General features: G+C 36.3%; 1 protein-coding gene and 1 pseudogene across 1 annotated transcript; one reads left to right on the top strand and one right to left on the bottom strand.

The window, feature by feature from the left end:
* Positions 1 to 361: 361 nt before the first annotated feature.
* LOC124972531 (coiled-coil domain-containing protein 43-like) lies at positions 362 to 2,612 on the top strand. Its single transcript, XM_047536970.1, has 2 exons — positions 362 to 1,073; positions 1,708 to 2,612. The coding sequence occupies exon 2, from the start codon at positions 1,753 to 1,755 to the stop codon at positions 2,416 to 2,418; it is 666 nt and encodes a 221-aa protein (XP_047392926.1). The 5' UTR covers positions 362 to 1,073; positions 1,708 to 1,752; the 3' UTR covers positions 2,419 to 2,612.
* Positions 2,613 to 9,673: 7,061 nt separating this feature from the next.
* LOC124971352 (zinc finger and BTB domain-containing protein 14-like) lies at positions 9,674 to 10,991 on the bottom strand (annotated as a pseudogene).
* Positions 10,992 to 21,455: the final 10,464 nt, after the last annotated feature.

The following is a 21,455-nucleotide window of genomic DNA, read 5'->3' as shown; positions in this document are numbered from 1 at the left end:
CCAGAATGCTTATATTTTGAAGACATTTTTAAGTTAGAACTATTATTACATGTGTGCAGTTTCAAGACTATTTTGTACACAGACAAATTGAGTTCTTATGTGAAACATCTAGTCTGTCTAGATGTTTAGAAGTGTCCAATGTATGTTAAATATACAGATACTAAAATGTCACTTTTTAAATATCTTTTTTGCTAAAATTCATATGAAATATTGTCTTTTGGCAATGAAAGTGTAAAACCACCTCTATGAGCAGGATAGTACCATCTGTACTTGTTCAGCTACGTGGAGGATGTGGGAGGGAAGCAATCGCAAAAGGTAATGTAAGTGTGTTCATACTTGGACATCATTTTTCTGTGTTTTGTGCATTTTTTTTGCTGTGTATGTATTGGATAAATGAGTCCTGATTTTGCAACATCTTCTCTCTAGATGTTAAACAGGTTTGCCAGTGTATGACAAAGTAATTAGTAAATCTAGCACATTTTGTACATTTTGTTTTGAAATTCATAGGAAAGCTTGTCCTCTGTAAATGAATTTTGGATATGAATTTATATGATTATCTCCAAGCTTTACATATTCCTATACTTGTCCACTGAATTGAAAGTAGAAGGAAGTAAGGAGGAAAAGGTTTAAGGACCAAATGGTCATATTAGAAAATACCTCAAATTACAACCTTGCTACTTGTGCAATTTTATTTACCAGTGCTGTATGCAGAGTGGACAGGTTCTTATGTGAAATAATGTAGTCCTTCTAGACTTTTAAAATCCCATTTGTTTACAATAAAAATGAATTAAATTTTAAAAATGCTTTTAAAAGTAGTAGTAGTAGAACAAATTGTAAAGCTCTTTTTAAAAAACTGTCAACAGTAGAACTCTGTTGTCTATGGGTTCAGGATGATGTGTATCATCTTTTTTAACCTTTTCTGTATTTTCCAGGTTTTCTATAATGAACAAGTATATTTTATACCCTAGGAGAAGTTATTGAAAAAAAAAAACATGAAGAAATAGAGATCATGGGATCTGCCTGACCTTCCTTTCCTATATAATCAAGAAAGCCTGGACAGAGAATTATTAGGGGTAGGTTCCAGGAAATCTCCTTAAGATGCAAATCCCAGATCCTGATATAAGACAGTTTTTTCAAATCAAATAAACTTGTTTAAATTGTAGGTGTTTTTCAAAAGCCAAGGGTGGGAGGAAAGAATGGTCTTATTTCAGTGGAGCAATACTGCCACCAAAAGAAAAATATTGAAGAAACCTTCATGACCAGAGAGGAAAGAATAGAGGAGAAAGGAGTAAAAGAAAGGAAAGGAGAAGAAAGGGAAATTTTATATATAGACTGATTTCCTCCTTTTGCCTGTCTTTCACTAAGGGTTATAAGGGAACAAGTCTTACTGTCCTCAGTCGTCATTAATAAGCTACTGATTGATTGTGGCTGGTGTTAACTTGAGCCATTTAACTGTCTAGAGAGAGGGATAGATCTCTGAGGTTCTGCAAGTTCTCCCTAGAGAAAACAAGAGACCCTATGACAGGAGGGATGGGATGATAACATGCTAAGCAAACATGTCAGGATCAAGATCTTTGGGTGGATTTCCAAACAGTAGTTTTCAGATTGTACTTAATGGAGCGCCAGGGGTTCACTGGAAGTGGTTAGGGAAACTCATTTTAACCCAAGTATCCCTCTTTGGATACTTCATGTATTGAATTTCCACAGGTAATTTTCTTGGAAGAGTAAGACATTATCAACCCTGACTCCAAGATGGCAGCATCCTGCGAAGAGGCTGTGGCAGCCTCCAGTGAAAGTGATGGCGGGGGCAAAGGTTTTGGATCCTGGCTGGATGGATGGTTGAAGGTGCTGGGAGTGGACCAAGCCATTTATGGTGCCTACATCCTTGGTGTCCTGCAGGAGGAGGAGGAAGAAGAGAAACTGGATGCTCTGCAGGGTATCCTGTCTGCTTTTCTGGAAGAAGATTCTCTTCTTGATATCTGCAAGGAGATTGTGAAACGATGGTCTGAAACTCAGAATGTTGTCACCCAAGTGAAAAAAGATGAGGTACAGGCCATTGCCATCCTCATTAAGAAGCAGGCACAGATTGTAGTGAAGCCCAAGGTAGTGTCAGAAGAGGAAAAACGGAGAAAAGCTGCCCTGATGGCCCAGTATGCTAGTGTAACAGAGGAAGAGAATGAAGCAGATGAGAAGTATGATTCAGGTGCCATGATGATGAGCATTAGTTCTGATAAATCTCTGTTTCGAAACACCAACGTAAAAGATGTCTTCAAAGCTTGGAAATCAGAGCGAGATTCACTTCAGGATGAGTCCCAAAGGAAGAAGGAACAGGACAAGCTGCAGAAGGAGAGAAACAAACTAGCCAAGCAGGAACGCAAGGAAAAGAAAAAGGCACAGAGAGGGGCACGAAAGCGCTAACCCTGACCTGTTTAATTCTTCTCCCACTTCAAGAACTTTGATCAAAGGGAAAACTGGTTGTTCATTTTGTGTGTTCAAGAGAAATGTAAGAACATTGTATAATGATTTCCCAAGGCATTTTCCCTTTTGTTTGCATGGTCAAAAGGAAATCACAATTACTTCAATTGCAAAATGTTCCATGTTTTGGTGGTGTGGGTGACCAGATTATTATAATTGATGTCTGTAACAGCTGCAATATTTTAATACAGAAGTTTTGTGCTCCTTTTGGCTCCATTTTTATAAAATGTTTTTCCTCACCTTGAATAATTTTCCTTGGATAAACAGCAGAATTCAGAAACCTAACAGTTAAAATTTTTATCTGGGAGAAGAAACATGACCATTCCTCTGAAAAGTGGGAATACAAATTGCTTCAGAGGTAATATTTATTCCCAAATGTAGTATTGTTTTGTGGCTGATATTTAAGGCTAATGAAGCCAGATGGGGTGCTACACACCTCTAATCCTAGCTCCTGGAAGTTTGAGGCAAGAGGTATACACCTCTAATCCTAGCTCCTAGAAGTTTGAGGCAAGAGGATCACAAGTCTGAGGTCAGCTTGGGCAAGATAGACCAGTCTCAAAGTAAAAAAAATAAAAAGGCCTGGGGACTTAGCTCAGTGATAGAGCACCACTGGGATTAATCCCCAGTGCTGCCCAAAAAACAAAACGCTAATGAAGAACCCTGTCTGGATCCACATTTTATGTTACATGTCAGCAAACTAGGAAAGTGGGATGAAATTATTTGGAGTATGTTCAGGATCTGAGATCTTTTTTTTAAATGTTTCAACCTATGGGAGAAAAATATCTTTTTTCTCTTTTTTTATAATTTACTTATTTTTTAATTTTTTGCAGACTACATTTTGATTCACTGTATACTGTACACTGTACACTGTACATGGGTACATCATTTAGTTCCCATGGTTGTACACAATGTAGATTCATACCATTTGTGTAATCATACATGTACATAGGGTAATGATATCTGTCTCATTCCACCATTTTTTTAAAATGTTTCAACCTATGGGAGAAAAATCTTTTTTCTCTTTTTTTATAATTTACTTATTTTTTAATTTTTTGCAGACTACATTTTGATTCACTGTACACTGTACACTGTACATGGGTACATCATTTAGTTCCCATGGTTGTACACAATGTAGATTCATACCATTTGTGTAATCATACATGTACATAGGGTAATGATGTCTGTCTCATTCCACCATTTTTCGTATCCCCTTCCCTCTCATTTCCTTCTACATAATCCAAAGTTCCTCCATTCTTCTCTCATTCCCCATACCCCCCACCCACATTATATATCATTCTCCACTTGTCAGGGAAAACTTTCAGCCTTTGGTTAGAAAAATATCTTTTAAAGTAAAGATAGTTACATATTTCTCCTCATCCAGGCTGTGACAAGAAGGATGTGTCGATGTTAGGTGCAACATATTGTTAAGCTAGATTCACTTTTTTTTATAATCATGAATTCTCTTTGAGTGCTGGTAGGAATTTTATTCCTGATTTCCCCCCAAAACATGAATATTAAGATCTAGTAATTCTTGGTTTAGAGAAACTGGAGAAATATACTTTTAAAGAAGAAACACTGGAAATCCTGCTAACACAAAGATACTTAAGGGTGTACATAGTAGGTGCTTAACCAATCTATTGAATGAATGAAAGAATGAATGAATGAACTGCCTGGGAGAAACTAAAGTGAACAAGAACTCTCCATTTCTACCTTTTTCAGAAACCACATTCAATTATAAATAAGGCCCTTCTCTATTTGACTTCAGGCATTAGTAGACTGTCATGAAGCCTAAAGAGAGCAATTTCTCCGACAAGATAAAGTAGATACTTTATACTAGGAGTCAGTAAACTACCAACTACAGGGCAAATTTGGCCATTTTTTTGCTATGGTACAAACTAAAAATGTCTTTCACTTTTACTCTCTAGCCCTTAGTAGATAGTTTGATGACCTTTGTTTTATATCATTAAGTAGGAGATTAACAAATCTTTGACCTTCTTGCAGGAGGTTGGAAATAATACATGGTTACTTCTTTATAAGGTCCTGTAACTATGGCATTACAAAAACAACCACATTTAAAAAAAAAAACTTGTAAGTCACAGTGATTGTCAAAATCACTGGCCTAGAGTATCACCTAGCTTTTGGTGCTTGATTTAATATGTTTATATAATCATTGTGTATGGGAGTTTCAGTCAGGTTTGTGGGGATAGGACTGGAAGATTCGCTCTCTTCACGTGCCCTTTTACCCAGAATTAGATGAAATCAGGTTGTCTAGGTTCATTCACCTTCTGAAATTCACTATATGTTGTGGGGTAATCTGAAAGTGAAAGGTTGGTTCTCATGATTGACTGTACAAGATTTCTTATACCTTTTAAGTGGCATATGTCACTTCCACTTGGCTTCTATAGGCCACAGTAGTCACAAAGCCAATCCTAATATCCTTGGGGCTGCAGCATAAGTTTTTTCTAGTGAGGGACCTCAAAGGGAAAAATAGCAATTATTTCAAGCAATAATTCAACTTATATGAATTCTCTAGAAAATAGGAAAGGAACATAGCACTCAAAATATATTTGAAATTCTCAATTTCACTATTAACCAAATGCAAATCAAAACAATCATCTGTTGGGTTGAAGTTAAAAAAATTTTAATGATGAACTATTCAGTATGAGTTAGAATGGAGGGAAATGAGCATTTTAAAACATGATTTTATTTTTTCAATATTTTTATTGATGCATTATGTAACATATGCATTGTATATAATGGTGGGATTTGTTGTTACATATTCATACATGCACACATTATACCAATGTAATTTAGCCAATCTCATTCCCCAGTATTTTCCCTTTCCCTCCTCCCTCCTCCTGCTCCCTTTTCTCTGTTACTATACTGATCTCCTTTTGATTTTCACCTCCCCAACACAAAACTTCCTTTTCCGTTTACCTCCTTCTTCCACGTGAGAGAAAAAACATGTGCCTTGACGTTCTAAGTGTGGCTTATTTTGCTTAACATAATTTTCTCAAGTTCCACCCATTTTTCGTGCAAGTGCCATATTCTTTATGACAATGCAACTTCCTTGTGTACATACCACATTTTCTTTTTCCTTTCATTCATTGATGGACACCTCAGCTAGTTCCACAGTTTCACTATTGCACACACTGTTTTTAGGAATGTAAATTGGTATTTGGGGAGAATAATTTGGTTGCATTTATAAAAAATTTAAATTTTTATATACTTCGTACAAAACAATTTTATTTCTCAAGATCTCTCCTATATACCTATCTGCTAGTACTTGGTGTTAACAGTGACAGATATGAAGCCAGTCTAGTTTTTTTTTTTTGGGGGGGGGTGCTGGGGTTCGAACCCAGGGCCTGTGCTTACAAGGCAAGCACTCTACTGACTGAGCTATCTCCCCAGCCCCCAGTCTAGTTTTCATAACCTTTAGGTCATTTTTCCCTCTCCCCAACTTTGGACATTTTTACAAGTTTCTACTTATGCTTGCTCCAAAATTTCATTGTGATACACCATATTGAGGATCTTTTCACACTTATCCCAGGTACCACTTAATGGGTCATCTCAGTTTGGGCTATTTCAGCAATGGGAAACCTTACATAATTTATCTGATGGTTGTCTTTGCCTTGTTCTTTCTTCCTGCAAGGTATCCATTGGCTATCTTGTGTTGTTTCTCAATCTGTCATATGTTTATTGTCACAATTTCCCTATGCATGCATTCATGCGCCCTCTCTCTCTCTCTCCCTATCCCCCACCCCAGGATATTTCCTCAGATTTATCTTTCAGTTTTTCTTTAATAATAATGTAAGTAATAGTGTTTATAAAAGAGTTTTCATCCTATACACAGAAAATAACATTTACTTATGACTATAACATTATAGAACTTTGAAAATGTATAGATAAAGATACAGATGACAGAAGATAAGTAGTGGGGAAAAAGTGAAGAAAAATGATAATATTAGCTTTTTATTAAGCTGAAGTATGAAAATTTGGTGAGATTCAGTCTTTTTAAATTGAGAGATGGTAGTTTCATATTCTTCGCATGATACATAGTGGACAGATGAGACAGAACAAGCTATAAGAACTGAAAATAGTATAGTAAATAAAACTTTGAGGAGGGAAATAACCTAAATTCTCAGTTTTCAAAAAAGAGTCAATAGGGGAGCTTATAATAATCAAAAGAGGGTGTTGTAAGCCTCATGGTAACCTGAATGCATCACTGAGACTGTATAGTTTCTTATGGCTGTGAGACTCAGACACAACCCATTCTAGCCTTAGTGGTCAGCAGACCGCTTTCACTAATACTACCTCACATTGAGCAGCATGGCATGGAGCAAGACTCCATCTACTGGAGTAGGACAGGGTGGTAAGCACAGGACTTTGACTTAAAAGTGCCAAGCCGGCAAATGCTAGCACTGGGGAGATCCTAATGGCCCTTATACCTTGAGCAGTCCCCACAGATGGATCTTCTGAAACAGCCCTGATGTCCAGCAGAGCACACAACCCATCTATTTGATCTCTATTTCAGTTAGCATCACCTGTGGCTGTTTGCAGTGGTCTAGGGCCACAAGTCCACTTTGGCAGTTGATAACCAGTGACAGTGCAGGGCTTGGTCCTACCCAATGCTGTGCTAGTCTTGGCAGACTGTGAGTTCAGGGTGTGACACAGCTTTGCAGTTTTTGTGACCACAGTGTGGCATAGGAGACTGGGGCTTGTTCCTCCATGGTATACAGTCCAGAGCCATGCAGAATGTGCTTGACTACGAGTTGGTGGATGAGGCATTTGGACCTGCCTCAGCCCCAAGAAGAGGCTTGTGGGGATAGACTATCTTTGTAGGGTTCTCATTTAATTTATGCTTAACACACCAACTACATATTTGGGGGAAAACTGGGCTTGGATTGCCCTCTAGTGCTAAAACAGTGACAACACACCAACAGAGGACTCAGCAAACCTGGATTTAGAGCTCAATCTAGTGCTGAAATAGCAGAAGTGAATACAAGCTCAGAGAAAATAAGCAGTATGTTTGAATTTCTGGAAAGACAGGCACAAATAAAGCCAGATAATAAAGATGTTAACAAATTCTTAATCCTTCAATGTGCAAATGACTTTCCACACCAATAAGCATCAAGAACTTCCAGGGCACCATGACCTCATATAAAGGTCAAAATAAGGCACCAAAAACTGATCACATAGTAACCAGTATGGGACAATTCTTAGGAAATTTAAAAGAGATTTTTTAAAAACTAAATGTACTTTAAGAGAAAACATAGAAATAATTAAATACTCTAACAGAGAAACAACAGAGAGAGAAAAGCTGTTTTAAAAATTGCAGAACTCCTTGATCTAAAAAATACTCAGAAACATTAAAAATAGGAATTTTATTTATTTTTTAAATAACTAGTTTGAAGTATTTTTGATAGAAGTGTACTTTCTTTTATATACAAAAATGAAGGCCCAAAATATGGTTTATTGAAGTAGCTATCAACAAGATGTTAAATTATTTTTCCTGTGATTTGGTTAAAACAGCCTTGGAACAGCAGCAGTCAGTCCCCCTTCTACTAACAGTATATAAACACAGTGACAAGACTACTTTTAGTACAGAATAAACAACTTTCAAGAAAAGAAATTAATTTTAAACTAAAGTAAACATTTTTACCAATAAATAATTTCATTTAAAGTAGCATCTTCATCCTACAATCTTGGGCAGAACATATACACCAATTTAATAAATAAAGTTTCTCCCACAATAGTCATTATAGGTGTTAATGTAACAAGCTACGAAATGAAATTAATGTACTTAAAAATTCTAGCAACCAAACATGAATTTTAAAAGTTGGCATTTTCTACAATTGTACATATTCTAAAATAACTAATACTTTCTTACAGAACATAATTCAAACTGTTGGCTTTTCAGTATATTCCTAAGGAAATGGTTAAAAGAACATTTAGTACACCAAATCTGAAACAGAGTTTATAATTCTGATTTACAGCTAAGAAAAGGTAATCAATTCCTATTTAAACTATACCCAGTGATGAAATATACTTGAAAAACAAACATTTGGTCTGACAATATTTAATATTGGTTAAAAACAGTCTGATGTTTGTTGCTCATGGAAGTTACTTTAATCCACTGTGCAAAGAAAGGTGCAGCCATCTGCTTTTATTTTTTACACTACTATTTACACACTTAGAAGATTTTTAAATGTATTAATTTAAGTAAGCATATTGCATCTCCTTTATGGATGAATCGTGTGCCACAGAGAGTCCAAAAGCTTGATGGCATTCCATTAAGCCACACAAATGTTTCTTGTCCTAATTTTGAACCTAGATACAAATCCAATTTCAAGATCAACTAAGAATTATTTTGATCTAATATGTCTTGGAATTGTTGCACATGCGAAAACCTTGTCTCAGAGGACTTTCACTCCTCTCACCACTGGTCTACTCCACAAACTCCCACTCATGCAGAAGGACAATGCCCCCAAAAGAGGAACCTGTGAACCCAGTTCCAAGCACCAGTGTCCTCCGGGGTTCACACTATGATATAGTATGTTTGAAGACAGCTTTTTAGATATGCAGCAATCAAAATGCATGAAGAAACACTTCAGCAAAGAAATTATTACTTGTCCACAAAAACAATGAAAAACAGTGACAGAAAAAATGAACAAACCACATATAAATCTAATACCATTCTGCATTTCCAGAACTTGGTTTCACACTTGCACAACCACCCACCAGCATTTTCTGGGCCTATATAAAGAACATTTATTAAGTTATTAAAACTGCTGTTTTCACCATATATGTGTAATTGTGATGATTAAGAAATCAGTTTAGTCAATTATTACTCTGTGCAGTGCACTCATAGGGAGAGTATAGAGGATTAAAAACAACAGAAATCTCTCACTTCTAAACTGAACAGAGGAATTATCAAATTAAAATCATAAAAAGGAGGGGAGGGGAGCTTACTGGCAACAATAGACACCAGACAGGACAGTGAAACTGTTTGGTCAGAACTTAGGAACGTAATTTCCTTGACAATGTTTTAAAAACACCTAACCAACCCCTGTCTTACGTCCAGCAAGTACACTGTTCCATTTGTTTCCATGAAAACATAATAACTGATGACCACTGATTACAATCAATGCAGTCCCAGTCTCAGTTTCCCAGGCACAGCGCTCCTGTCCTACCACCTCTAGCTACAGACTAATTTTTCCAACTGCTGCTCAGCTTCTGCCACCACGGCAGCTGCCTGCAACTGTTCAACCTCCCTCTGGGTGGCACTGGGGGTAACCTGCTTCCTCTCGCTGTGCATATTGTCCTCATGTCTCTTCAGATAAGATGCCTTGGCAAATGCCTTGGTGTAGGAACCACACACAAAGGGCTTTTCCCCTCTGCGTCTCCTTTCATGGTCCTTAAGGTGGGACTTGTGTTTGAAGGCTTTGTCACACATGTGGCATGAGAATAGTCTTTTGTTACTGTGAACTCTCTCATGCTTCTCTAAGTCTGAATGATTTTCCACACACCTCACAATGGTGGGGCTTATACTCTGTATGGATTTTTAGGTGTTCTTTCAGGTGGGCCTGTGTGGTGAACGCTTTCACACACATTTCACAAACAAATGGCCTGTCTGTTGTGTGGAGTTTCTCATGCTTCCTCAATCTGCCTTCATCAAAAAATGTCTTACCACATGCTTGACAGGCAATCTGCTCCTGATGGTGACCATAAAGTAAATAGTCAAATTTCATGTCACTGGTGGCACTTCATCTTTTACCTCACTCATTCCATCATTAAATATTAAGACTTGAGGGGTCTGGAACCCCAAATCTTTGGACTCTGGGTTCTCCATGAATTCTACTTCCTGGCCATACCAATTTACTTTTCAACTTCCTCGCTCCCCAACTCTTTTGAAATCACTTCCTGAACCCTGAGCATAGTTGTAGGTGACTTGCCGTCCTTCCGACTTGGGGTGCAGGCTTCTACTGTGTCATCAGAAGGACTGTCATCCTGATCCCCAATTTATTCCACATCATCATCCTGAGTGTCAGCAGTATCTCCAATGAGGCGATTTATTCTGAGGCAATATTTACTTTTTGATTGGCCATTATTTTCATCAGGACTAGATACATCTTGCTTCTGAGAACAGTTTATTCAAAAATCCAATACCAAGAATGTGACCTGATGACATCATTAAGTTAACATCTTCCTTTTTTTTACAGAAATCTTTGCTGTATACATGTAATTCAGGATCTATTCAAATATATCAGAAGGAAGAAAATCTATCTCAATTACTGAAGAGCTTCTACCTCAAGCTTCTTGAAAAACTTTTTAAAGTAGGTGCTGCAAGTGGCAAGAACACATCTATGTGCTCTGAATTTCACATCTTCAACCTCAATAGCAATATCACAAAATTCTCCTTCTAGACGTTGTTCATTTAGTGTTTTCAGAAACAGAGTTTTATGATTATAGTCATTCTATTTAATGGTTTCAGACATACTAATGAAACACTCCATGAACAACTCAGGCAATTATCTTAATGCCTTAAACACCAAAATCTTCAGGTCAGAATAATTCTGATCAGGTGCACACCAGACCTACAGCCTGACACAACCACAGACACTCCTCCTGGCCTACCCGCATTCTTTAGTGTGCAGGTGGGGACAGAATGAACTCAGGGCCCCAGAGCAGGGTGTTGGCAGTGTTTTGGATTTTTTTTTAAGTTTGGGAGGGGGTGGAGTTGGGGAAATCATGCACATCCCTGATGGTAGCAGCCTTCCTCCTTGTACAAGCACAGAATGTCTAGCCAGCCATGAACACCCCCACCCACTTCCCGTGCATGGTGCATGTGCAGTGTGGGCTGCGGGGTGGGAAACAAGAATTATTAATAGCACAATAGATCAAACAGAAGAGGGAGGTATCTCCATACTACTTGGAGTTGGGGTAGGGGTGATTCAGTCAACTCTTTCCTTCTTCATTGTGTCTTTTCTTCTACTAAAACCAGGAATTATGTTCTTACCTGGCTTCCTTAGTTCTTGTGAAGATAGTTTAGTGCGTTAATAGCTGTTCAGATTGCTGTGTCTTGGAGATGATCACCACAAGATCTTAGCTACCATCTTGCTCCATCTCCCAGAGTTATTATAATGCTATCTTTAAAGAAACAACTTTATTCTTCAGGCTTTCATTCAAGTATCACTTTCTTTTAGAAAAGCATTTCAGAAATGATATAAATACTGATTTTTGAAAATACAGGGTACATCATTTTCAATGATTATGCTTTCCTTAAGGCTTTACCCTTCCACATTGTTTTTAGCATTTAAACAGTAATTTCTTGGTATAGAAGCAATTTATAAATAGAAATAAGGGAAGTTAGAAACTCCTGTTATGGTTTAGATCTGGAATGCCCTCCAAAGGCTCGTGTATTGAAGGTTTGGTCCATAATTCAGCAATTTTCAGAGAAAGGGCCCTTGGTAAGTGACTGGATCATAAGGTCTCTGACCTCACTGATGGATTAGTCTATCGGTAGGTTCATAGCTAATGACATTATTGGTAGGTGGTGGAAACTTTAGGAGGTGGTTCCTTATTGGAGGAAGTGAACCATGGGAGGCATGCCCTTAAAGGATACATTTTGTCCCTTGCACCTTCCTACCTTTCTTTGCTTCCTGGCTGCTATGAGGTGAGCAGCTTTGCTCCACCACACCCCTCCCCACCACAATACTCTGCCTCACCATAGGCCTAGAAACAAGGAACCAAGTGACCATGGACTAAAAACTCTGAAACCACAAGCCAACATAAGGCTTTCCTCCTTTAAGTTGTTTTTCTCTGGTAGTTTTGACAGAGTGACAGAAAGCTGAGCACAGATCCCCTGCTATTATTGCCTCTGGGTTACCATATTATCCCTCCTCCTGCTTTCCTGACTCACGGGTCATACTTTTATAAATAATTCCTTTATTAACTTCGATTCTATTCTCTTTTCCATTGAGAACCTGACAGATAAACAACAGTGCACACACATGTGCATGTGTGCACAAATGCACCACATATACCAAACACAAATATCCCACAAGTCCCATCATAGACACACTATGACACTGAAATAAATAGCATGTAACAGTTTTGTACAGATGGGTACAAAGATTTCTTAGATTTTTGAGGGGAAAGTATTAGCAAATCAAAGGCAAGCAATGAATGAGAGGTCGACTAAAAAACAGGGGCTAGGTAATGAATGGAGTACATTTAGTATCATGTTTGTATGTTAGACTTAACTTTGTTAAATGGTCATTTCACGATCTCCTCCCCAATTCAAATGTTGGAACCTAAGACCAAATGCAATAGTGTTAAAAGGTAGGACCTTTAGGAGGTGATTATGTCATAAGGGCTCTGACTTAATGAATGGGATGAGTGCCCTTATAAAAGAGTTCAAGAGAACTAACAGTCCCTTTACCTCTTCTACTCTTACACTATGGGAGAACACAGCAATTATGTTTCATATTGTAAGCAGAGAGCAAAACTTTATCAGACACTGAATCTGCTAGAATCTTGACCTTGGACTTCCCAGCCCCCAAAATTATGAAAAATAAATATATTCTTTTTATTTTTTAATTGTTCTTTTTAGTAATACATGAGAGTATATTTTGACATATTTATACAAACATGAAGTATATCTTATTGTAATTAGGATCCCAGACTTGTGGTTGTACATGATGTGGATATTTACTGTTGTGTTCATATATGAACAATGGAAAGTTATGTCCGATTCATTCCACTGCCTTTCCATTCCTGTTCCCCTTCCTGTCTCTTTATTCCCATTTGTCTAATCCTCTGAACTTCTGTTCTTCCCCTGCCCACCTTGTTGTGTGTTGCCATTCACATATCAGAGAGAACATTTGGCCTTTGGTTTCTTGGAATTGGCTTATTTTACTTAGCCTAATAGTCTCCAGACCCATCTATTTATTGCAAAAGTCATAAAGTCATTCTTTTTTATGGTGGAGTAATATTCATTATGTATATATCACATTTTCTTTTTCTATTCATTTGTTGAATAGCACCTCGGCTGGTTCCATAGCTTAGCTATTATGAAATGCATTCTTATAAATCACTCAGTTTTGTTATAGCACATAAATGAACCATGACAGACACACTAGGGACAATCATCTCATTCTTAAAATATATATTTCTATTTCTGCTCCCTGCCTATGTTTGGAATTTAGAGATACACAGGGAATGGCAATTGATTCAGTTGTGATGATTCTGCCTTCATTCAGACTATGAACAAGAGGTGTTTCACTAGGCAATGGAAGCATTGCAGAAAGTAATTGCAGAAAGAACTATATATTAAGGAATAAAATCAGGAGACCTCCAAGATTATACTTTCTCAGACAACTGTAGCAACTGAGACTTTTCCCCTGCATGTGTTTTCTCCTCATTTACGTACTGTGTGGTAGTCAGCAGGGATTGTGGGTGATACATATTTTTCTTTACACTAGGTAAGTGCAGCATTTAAAGTGTTGGTCATTGGTACCTTTATGACTTTGATTTTCCCCTTTCATTTTCTTGCTAAAATTCCTGGCAAGTTTCCTAACTAGAAAAAAATTTTGTCTGACCTACAGAACATGAAAAGCTGTTTACACAGCTGAAGTTGGGACCATGGAAAGGACTATCACATATGTTAAGAAAAGACATTACAGGGGACTGGGGTTGTGGCTCAGTGGTAGAGCACTTGCCTAGCATGTGTGAGGCACTGGGTTCAATTTTCAGCACTGCATATAAATAAAAGAATAAAAATAAAGGTTTATCAACATCTAAAAAGTATTTTTAAAAAAGAAAAGACATCATGGGGTGGTATAGACAGTGGATTTTCAAAGATGTCCCTTTGAATCCTGTGCCTACTTCATAAATACTGTTTGGCCCAAACATATTTAATTAACTTCTTTTGCCCATTATTTCCTCCCTGCTGAAATAGTGATAAAAAGAATGAGCTCTATTAGTTATTTTGCCCTCATTACATATATGGCCCTTAATGCAGATGTTAAAATTATATTTTCCAACAACCTATTAGGTAAACTATCCTGTAAGTGATAATTCATTTTATACTTCTAACTTTGGAGTTAGTTCCAACTGGATAGAAAAATCTTTGTCTAGATTGTCATATAGATTCCCCTTGAGGCCCTCCCAACCAATACCTCAGAACTTGGTCATGCTATTGCACACTATTCTAGATAAAGGGATGGGAATATACAGTATAAGTTTTCTTCACCCTGTACAAGGCAGAGTTCATCCAAAAAGTCTGGTGAGTCCTTAAGCAGTCAGAGGAGAGGCAGGAATTAATCTGGTAAGGTACCAATCTTACTCATCTGCTGCTTAGTTTATCATTGTTTTATTTAGCTACATTTCAAAGATAATACATGACTCTGATACTTAGTATCCTTATAGATGTCTATGAGAGTGGCAAATGCTGAAGGAATGGCTCTCATGGTGCTGGTAACACAAAAACATCCTTTGCCCTGACCACCAGCTTCATTTGCATCATCTGCCATGAGACAGGGCCATTGGGTAGAGATTCTCAAAGTTGAAGGGAGACAAGGTCCTCCCAAATTTTACTTCTACATGCTGTCCTAATAAAGGGTACATGAGTTCACCATAGTTTAAGGTTGGATCTCTAGGCATTCTCCTTAAGCCCCCCAGGTGACCCCAGTTGTCTAGGCATCCAACATTTTCTCATTTATGTTGGACTCAGCTATAAGTCCCCGTTTGGGCCAAGGCCCAAAGAAATCATCTTGTATCTAGGCTATGCTCTTAGCCAGGAAACATAGGAAAAATATTTCTAAGAGTCCTCCAAACCAAACCATTAGGGAATATATGACTGACTTCTCACATAAGATAGGACCCCTATAGCATGGGAGAAAATCTTTGCCACTTGCACCTCAGATAGAACATTAACCTCCAGGATTCATAAAGATCTCAAAAAACTTAACACCAAAAAAACCCAAATAACCCAATTAATAAATGAACAAAGGAACTGAACAGGCACTTCACAGAAGAATATATACAATCAGTCAACAAATATATGAAAAAAATATTCAACATCTCTATCAGTTTGAGCAATGCAAATTAAAAGATACACTGAGATTCCATCTCACTCCAGTTGGAATGGCAATTATCAAAATACAAGTAACAATAAATATTGGTGAGGATGTGGAGGAAAAGGTACACTCATACATTGCTGGTGGGACTGCAAATTGGTGCAACCACTGTGGAAAGCAGTATGGAGATTCCCCAGAACTCTTGGAATGGAACCAATTGACCCAGTTATCCCACTTCTCAGCATATACCCAAAGGACTTAAAATCAGCATACTACAGCGACACAGCCACATCAATGTTCATAGCTGTTCAATTCACGATAGCTAAACTATGGAACCAGCCTAGGTGCCCTTCAACAGATGAATGGATAAAGGAAATGTGGTATATATAAACAATGGAATACTACTCAGCAACAAAGAGAAATTAAATTATGGCATTTGCAGGTAAATGTGTAGAACTGGAGACTATCATGCTAAATGAAATAAGCTAATCCCAAAAAACCAAAGGCCGAATTTTCCCTGATGTGCAGATGCTAACTCACAATAAAGGGGGTGGGTAGGAAAGAATAGAAGTACTTTGGATTAGACAAAGGAAAATGAAGGGAAGTGAGGGGGAATGGGAATAGGAAAGATAGTAGAATGAATCGGACATTATTTTCCTCGGTGCATATATGATTACATGACCAATGTAATTCTACATCATGTACAACCAGAAGAATGAGAAGTTATACTCCATATATGTATAATATGTCAAAATACTATAATATATTCTGCTGTCATGTGTAACTAATAATAACAACAAAAAGAAATAGAACCCATGAGACTCAAACCTAGTTTGAAGTCCTGAATGCTGTGACTTTAGCTTATGTTGGTCCTCCTATTCTTTCGTTTTTACTTCCAACATTTAACAGTATGCAGAAATTCCCAAATGATTCCATTATGATCCATATATTTGGGAGGCCATGCATTTCTCTTGGTCATTTTCCAGAAGTGAAAATGTGTAAGTCTTACTTAGAGGTAAAAAGTGACTTTCCTATATAACTGTTGAAGGGATAAAAAGGTTTGGTATAAGGAAGTCATTGGTTCCTTGGACTTTTCTTTTTGAGAATAAGCCCACCATTTAACTATGATTATACCTGCTTTCAAGAAATCACTAATAGGGCTAAGGTTGTACCTCAGTTGTAGAGCACTTGCCTAGCACATGTGAGACATTGGGTTCAATTCTTAGCACCACATAAAAATAAATAAATAAAATAAAATAAAGGTATTGTGTCCATCTATAACTAAAAATATTTCTTAAAAAAGAAATCAGTAATGATCTGTTGCTATTTATTCATTGCTTAACTTGAGTTGGCATTGGAAGATTATATTCTTTTATTAGAATGACTTTTGTATTTCATTAAAATAGTATAGACAATTTGTAATATTTTAATTCACCCCAACAAAGTAAGACTACCAAAGATTCAGTTTAAAATACCTAAGAATAGTCTCATTATTTAAACTTTTGACATATGCTACCAGGACATGACATTACATTTTCTAATGTTTTCAAATTATTGGGACTATGACATTACATTTATGTTAAATATTGAACTGGCACTCAATTTCTGGTCTTTGCGAAATTCAAGTAACAAAACACCAATTAACATAGGTGGTTTTGTTTTCCTCAGTTGTTACATCTATGAGGGCAGGGGAGTGGCTTTTAAAACTACTTGGGTTGCACTATAGTCTTTTTAACTATTTAGTCTAAAGTAATTTTTTGCCGTTTACTCAAAATAAAAAAAACAACTTTCGCAACTGAAAATATTTCATATTGGACTCATAAGCTGGGAACAGTGGTGCATACCTGTAATCTCAGCAACTCAGGAGGCTGAGACAGGAGGATCACAAGTTTAAGACCAGCCTCAGCAACTTAGCAAGATTCTAAGCAACTTAGCAAGACCCTGTCTCTAAATAAAATGTTTAAAAGGCCTGCAGATGTGTCTTAGTGGTAAAGTGCCTTTGGATTCAGTCCCCAGTACCAATATATGTTCTGAAAGGAAGAGTCAGTATTTGCACTCATCTTTGTCTCTCACAAAACCTGAGTCCCATCTTTAATGCTTGCATGACAAAGATAATTTGCTGGAGCATTTACATTTATTTATTTTTATTTATTTGGTTCTGGGGATCAAACCCAGAGTGCTGTGCATGCTAAGCCCAGGCTCTACCACTAAACTACAAGCCTAGCCTCTAGTTATACTTTTGTTTTTGTTCCTATTGTATTTTATTCACATAGTAGTTTTTAAGAAAGAAAACATTTCACACATTAGCTAATTATTGACTTGAGACTGTAAACGTCTTTGGTTTATTTCATAGTTAGCAAGCAGACAGATGGAAAAGAAAGCTCTAGTCTAAACAAGTTAGTGCTTTTTAAAAAATTCAGTGATTATATTTTCTCTTAAGTCTTTTTTCCTCCATTGATTTTCTTTTCCATTTATTTATTTATTTATTTATTTATTTTTTGTGCTGGAGATTGAACCCAGGGCCTTGCACATGCTAAGCAAGAACTCTACTACTGAGCAATACCTCCAGGACCCTTTTTTTTATTTAAGTAATACTCTCTTAATATAGAAGGAGTTAATGAGTACAGTATCTATACTCATACTGAAAGCTGCAAATTAGGCTTCATCTTTTGGAGCCTCCTTTTGGCATAGCAACCATTGGATCTATGCATCTTCTGTTATTATTAGCTTTTGGTTACATCACTGTTCTCCCCATATGTCTTGACACATTGGTCACACCATTGTAAATAATTCCTTTATTAACTTTGAGTGTACTCTCTGCTTTGAAACCCTGATTGGTAAACATAAGCATACACATAAACACCCAATACATACATCACACAGAAACACACTTCCACTCATAGATTCACTTGTATATATTGAAATTAATTATATTTAATTATATGTGCTATTTTTCATTGACATTTTTCTATTATTACTTTTTGCTTAATGTTACCCTCTACAACCAGTTACACATATAAACAAAATTAACAAACTTGTGCTTATCTTTTTACATATATTCTATGGCTAAATATATATATATATATATATATATATATATATATATATATATACACAAACACACACACACACATGCACATATATAGTGTGGAACTGTTTTGTCATAGCTTTTTCATTTCTATTTTTTTGTATGTTGGTATACAAGGTCATTTTAATTTTATTTTTTATTTATTCTAATTAGCTGTACATGATAAAATGTATTTTGTAATAGTATACATACATGGAGTATAACTCTCATTCTTCTGGTTGTACATGATGTAGTCACATCAGTCATGTAATCATATATGCACATAGGGTAGTAATGTCCAATTCATTCTATCTTTCCTATTCCCATTCCCCCTTCCTTCCCTTAATTTCCCTTTGTTGTCTTAGTTTTTTTATGAAAATGCTGTTATATTCTTTTACTTTTTAATGACTGTTTTAGTAGTCTACAAAATGAATGTATTAGCACTTATTCAATGATCCTCTACTGAAGAACAATAATTTTTCCATGTGAATAATTTTCCATGTACTTCATACAAGGTTGCAAACATTATTATTATATCTCTGCATGTGTTTATAGTTTGAAAGGTATTTTTCTAAATGTGGGTTTTCTGGGTCAAAAGATATATACATATACACATATATATAATTATTTTCAATAAATGTTACAATATTGCTCTACAATAAGGAAATCTCACTTTCCCACCAGCACTAAAGATTTCCTTTCTTCCTGAATCAACAGGAGCACTAGTTATTATTTCATTTTAAATATTTGTCAATCAGGATAGATTTGATGAAATGCTACAAATAAAATGACCTCACAAAACATGTGAAAATATACTCTTAGTGTTGAAAACTGTATTATAACAAAAATAGGAATACATTTTTTAAAACAATTAGAAGATATATATATATGTAAACTAGAACTACATAGGCACCTTTTTTTGCAGCAATACTAAAGGCCCAGAAGCTATGAAAGAAAAATAAATATATGTAACTTGAAATTGTATACATATGTAGTCCAATACATATGTATTCATACATATATATACATATATACACACATACATATATACTAATATATATGTACTGGACTACATACATATAGAAAGTTTTTCTAATATATTACCATAATCAAAGTCATAGATCACAAGCTGAATTTATAAACAGTATGACATATATAGGTAAGATAAAGGGTTATTTTTCTTATATTCAAAAACCTTATATAAACTGATTAAAATAGGATAAGCACCATAAGGCAACATTCAGCAGCAGCTTGTGATGTTGTTGTAGTCAATTGTTGATCTTTTCTGATATGTTTTAGCACTTTTTAAGGAAAAAAGATTCCTAAGACATGATCATGAATATATTTTCATGTATTTAACTATAAAATATTTTATTCCTTGAATTTTTATTTTTACATTTTTATCCTTTTTGAAATTTATATTTGTGAATCACATAAAGAAATGTTGCATTTTTTACCGAAATGGGAAATCATTTGTTTGGTTATCAAAACTCATGCCACCATTTTGAGGGGAAAGTTACTTGGGTTGCAAGTTCTATGTCTTTGGTATGCTGAATTTCATTATATAGGGAAGAGCAATTTACATTATAATCAAAGAATAATTTCTACTAATGTGAGGTTTTCAGATTTTTAAGGGTATGAATTTGTATCTGTTTTGATTCATGCTAAGTGAGATAAGCCAATCTCAAAAAACCAAAGGTTGAATGATCTCGCTGATAAGCGAATGATGACACATAATGCGGGGTGGGAGGAGTTAGTGTTAGGGTTAGGGTTAGGGTTAGGATTAGGGTTAGGGTTAGGGAGGGGGGCAAGAATGGAGGAAGGAAGGACTGTATAGAGGGAAAAGAGGGGTGGGAGGGGTGGGGGGAAGGGAAAAAATAACAGAATGAATCAAACAACATTACCCTATGTAAATTTATGATTACACAAATGGTATGCCTTTACTCCATGTACAAACAGAGAAACAACATGTATCCCATTTGTTTACAATAAAAAAAAAAATAAGGCTGGGCTATATATTCTACAAATAGGGCTCCTCCAGGCATGGTCCAGTACCAAAATGTTGATTTGAATGAGAGTTTGAATTTAAGTGGAAACCAGTGCTCTCTGACCAATGGCCTGTTCCAAGAAAATACTGGGTTTTAATGAGTTTCCTATGTCCCAAATCTTCATGGAGAATCCCATTACCAGTAAACTTCCCTTTACTTCCAGCATCCCATAGACTTTGTAAAGAAAATCTGTTTTACTAAAAAGTATATATAACCTAATGACAATATTTCTTTTTAAAAGATTATTATTTTAAAAAATCTTTAAATGGTATTTCACCAAAATGGTGAAATAGGATTTTCCATAACACATCATAGAAACATCAATTCAAACAACTATTCACACATGAAAGTACTTTCACAGGAGCTAAGGACATCAGGTGAGATACTATAGCACCTGAGTATAGCACAGAAGTAAGAAAAGATGCATTGAAGAGGATAGGAAGGACTGCTTTACATTACCTGCACCACCCCTTCTCAACACTAGGCAGTGGAGCATGGAGAGAGACGCCCTCTGCATGGAGGAGGAGAGACAAGTGAACACTGGACTTTGCCTTGAACTCCAAACCTGGGCCCACCCCAGTACTTCAAATAAGATAAAAATCAATAGATTGTTCTTTCTGAAATCAGCACATGTTTAATTCTCAAAGGCATTCAAAATCTCAAGGGAAGTGAATTAAAATAATCTGCCCTTATACTGGTTGTTAGTTGATCATTTTATTGCTGATAAAAGAATGGAAAGCTTTTCTGCGAAACTCCGTTGGAAGCACAGCCTGAAAAGTACCT

The sequence above is a fragment of the Sciurus carolinensis genome, chromosome X (genome assembly GCF_902686445.1).
Source record: "Sciurus carolinensis chromosome X, mSciCar1.2, whole genome shotgun sequence".
In the NCBI taxonomy this organism is placed as follows: Eukaryota; Metazoa; Chordata; class Mammalia; order Rodentia; family Sciuridae; genus Sciurus; species Sciurus carolinensis.
The sequence above is the reverse complement of the archived record's forward strand: the minus strand, read 5'-3'. Positions and strand labels throughout refer to the sequence as shown.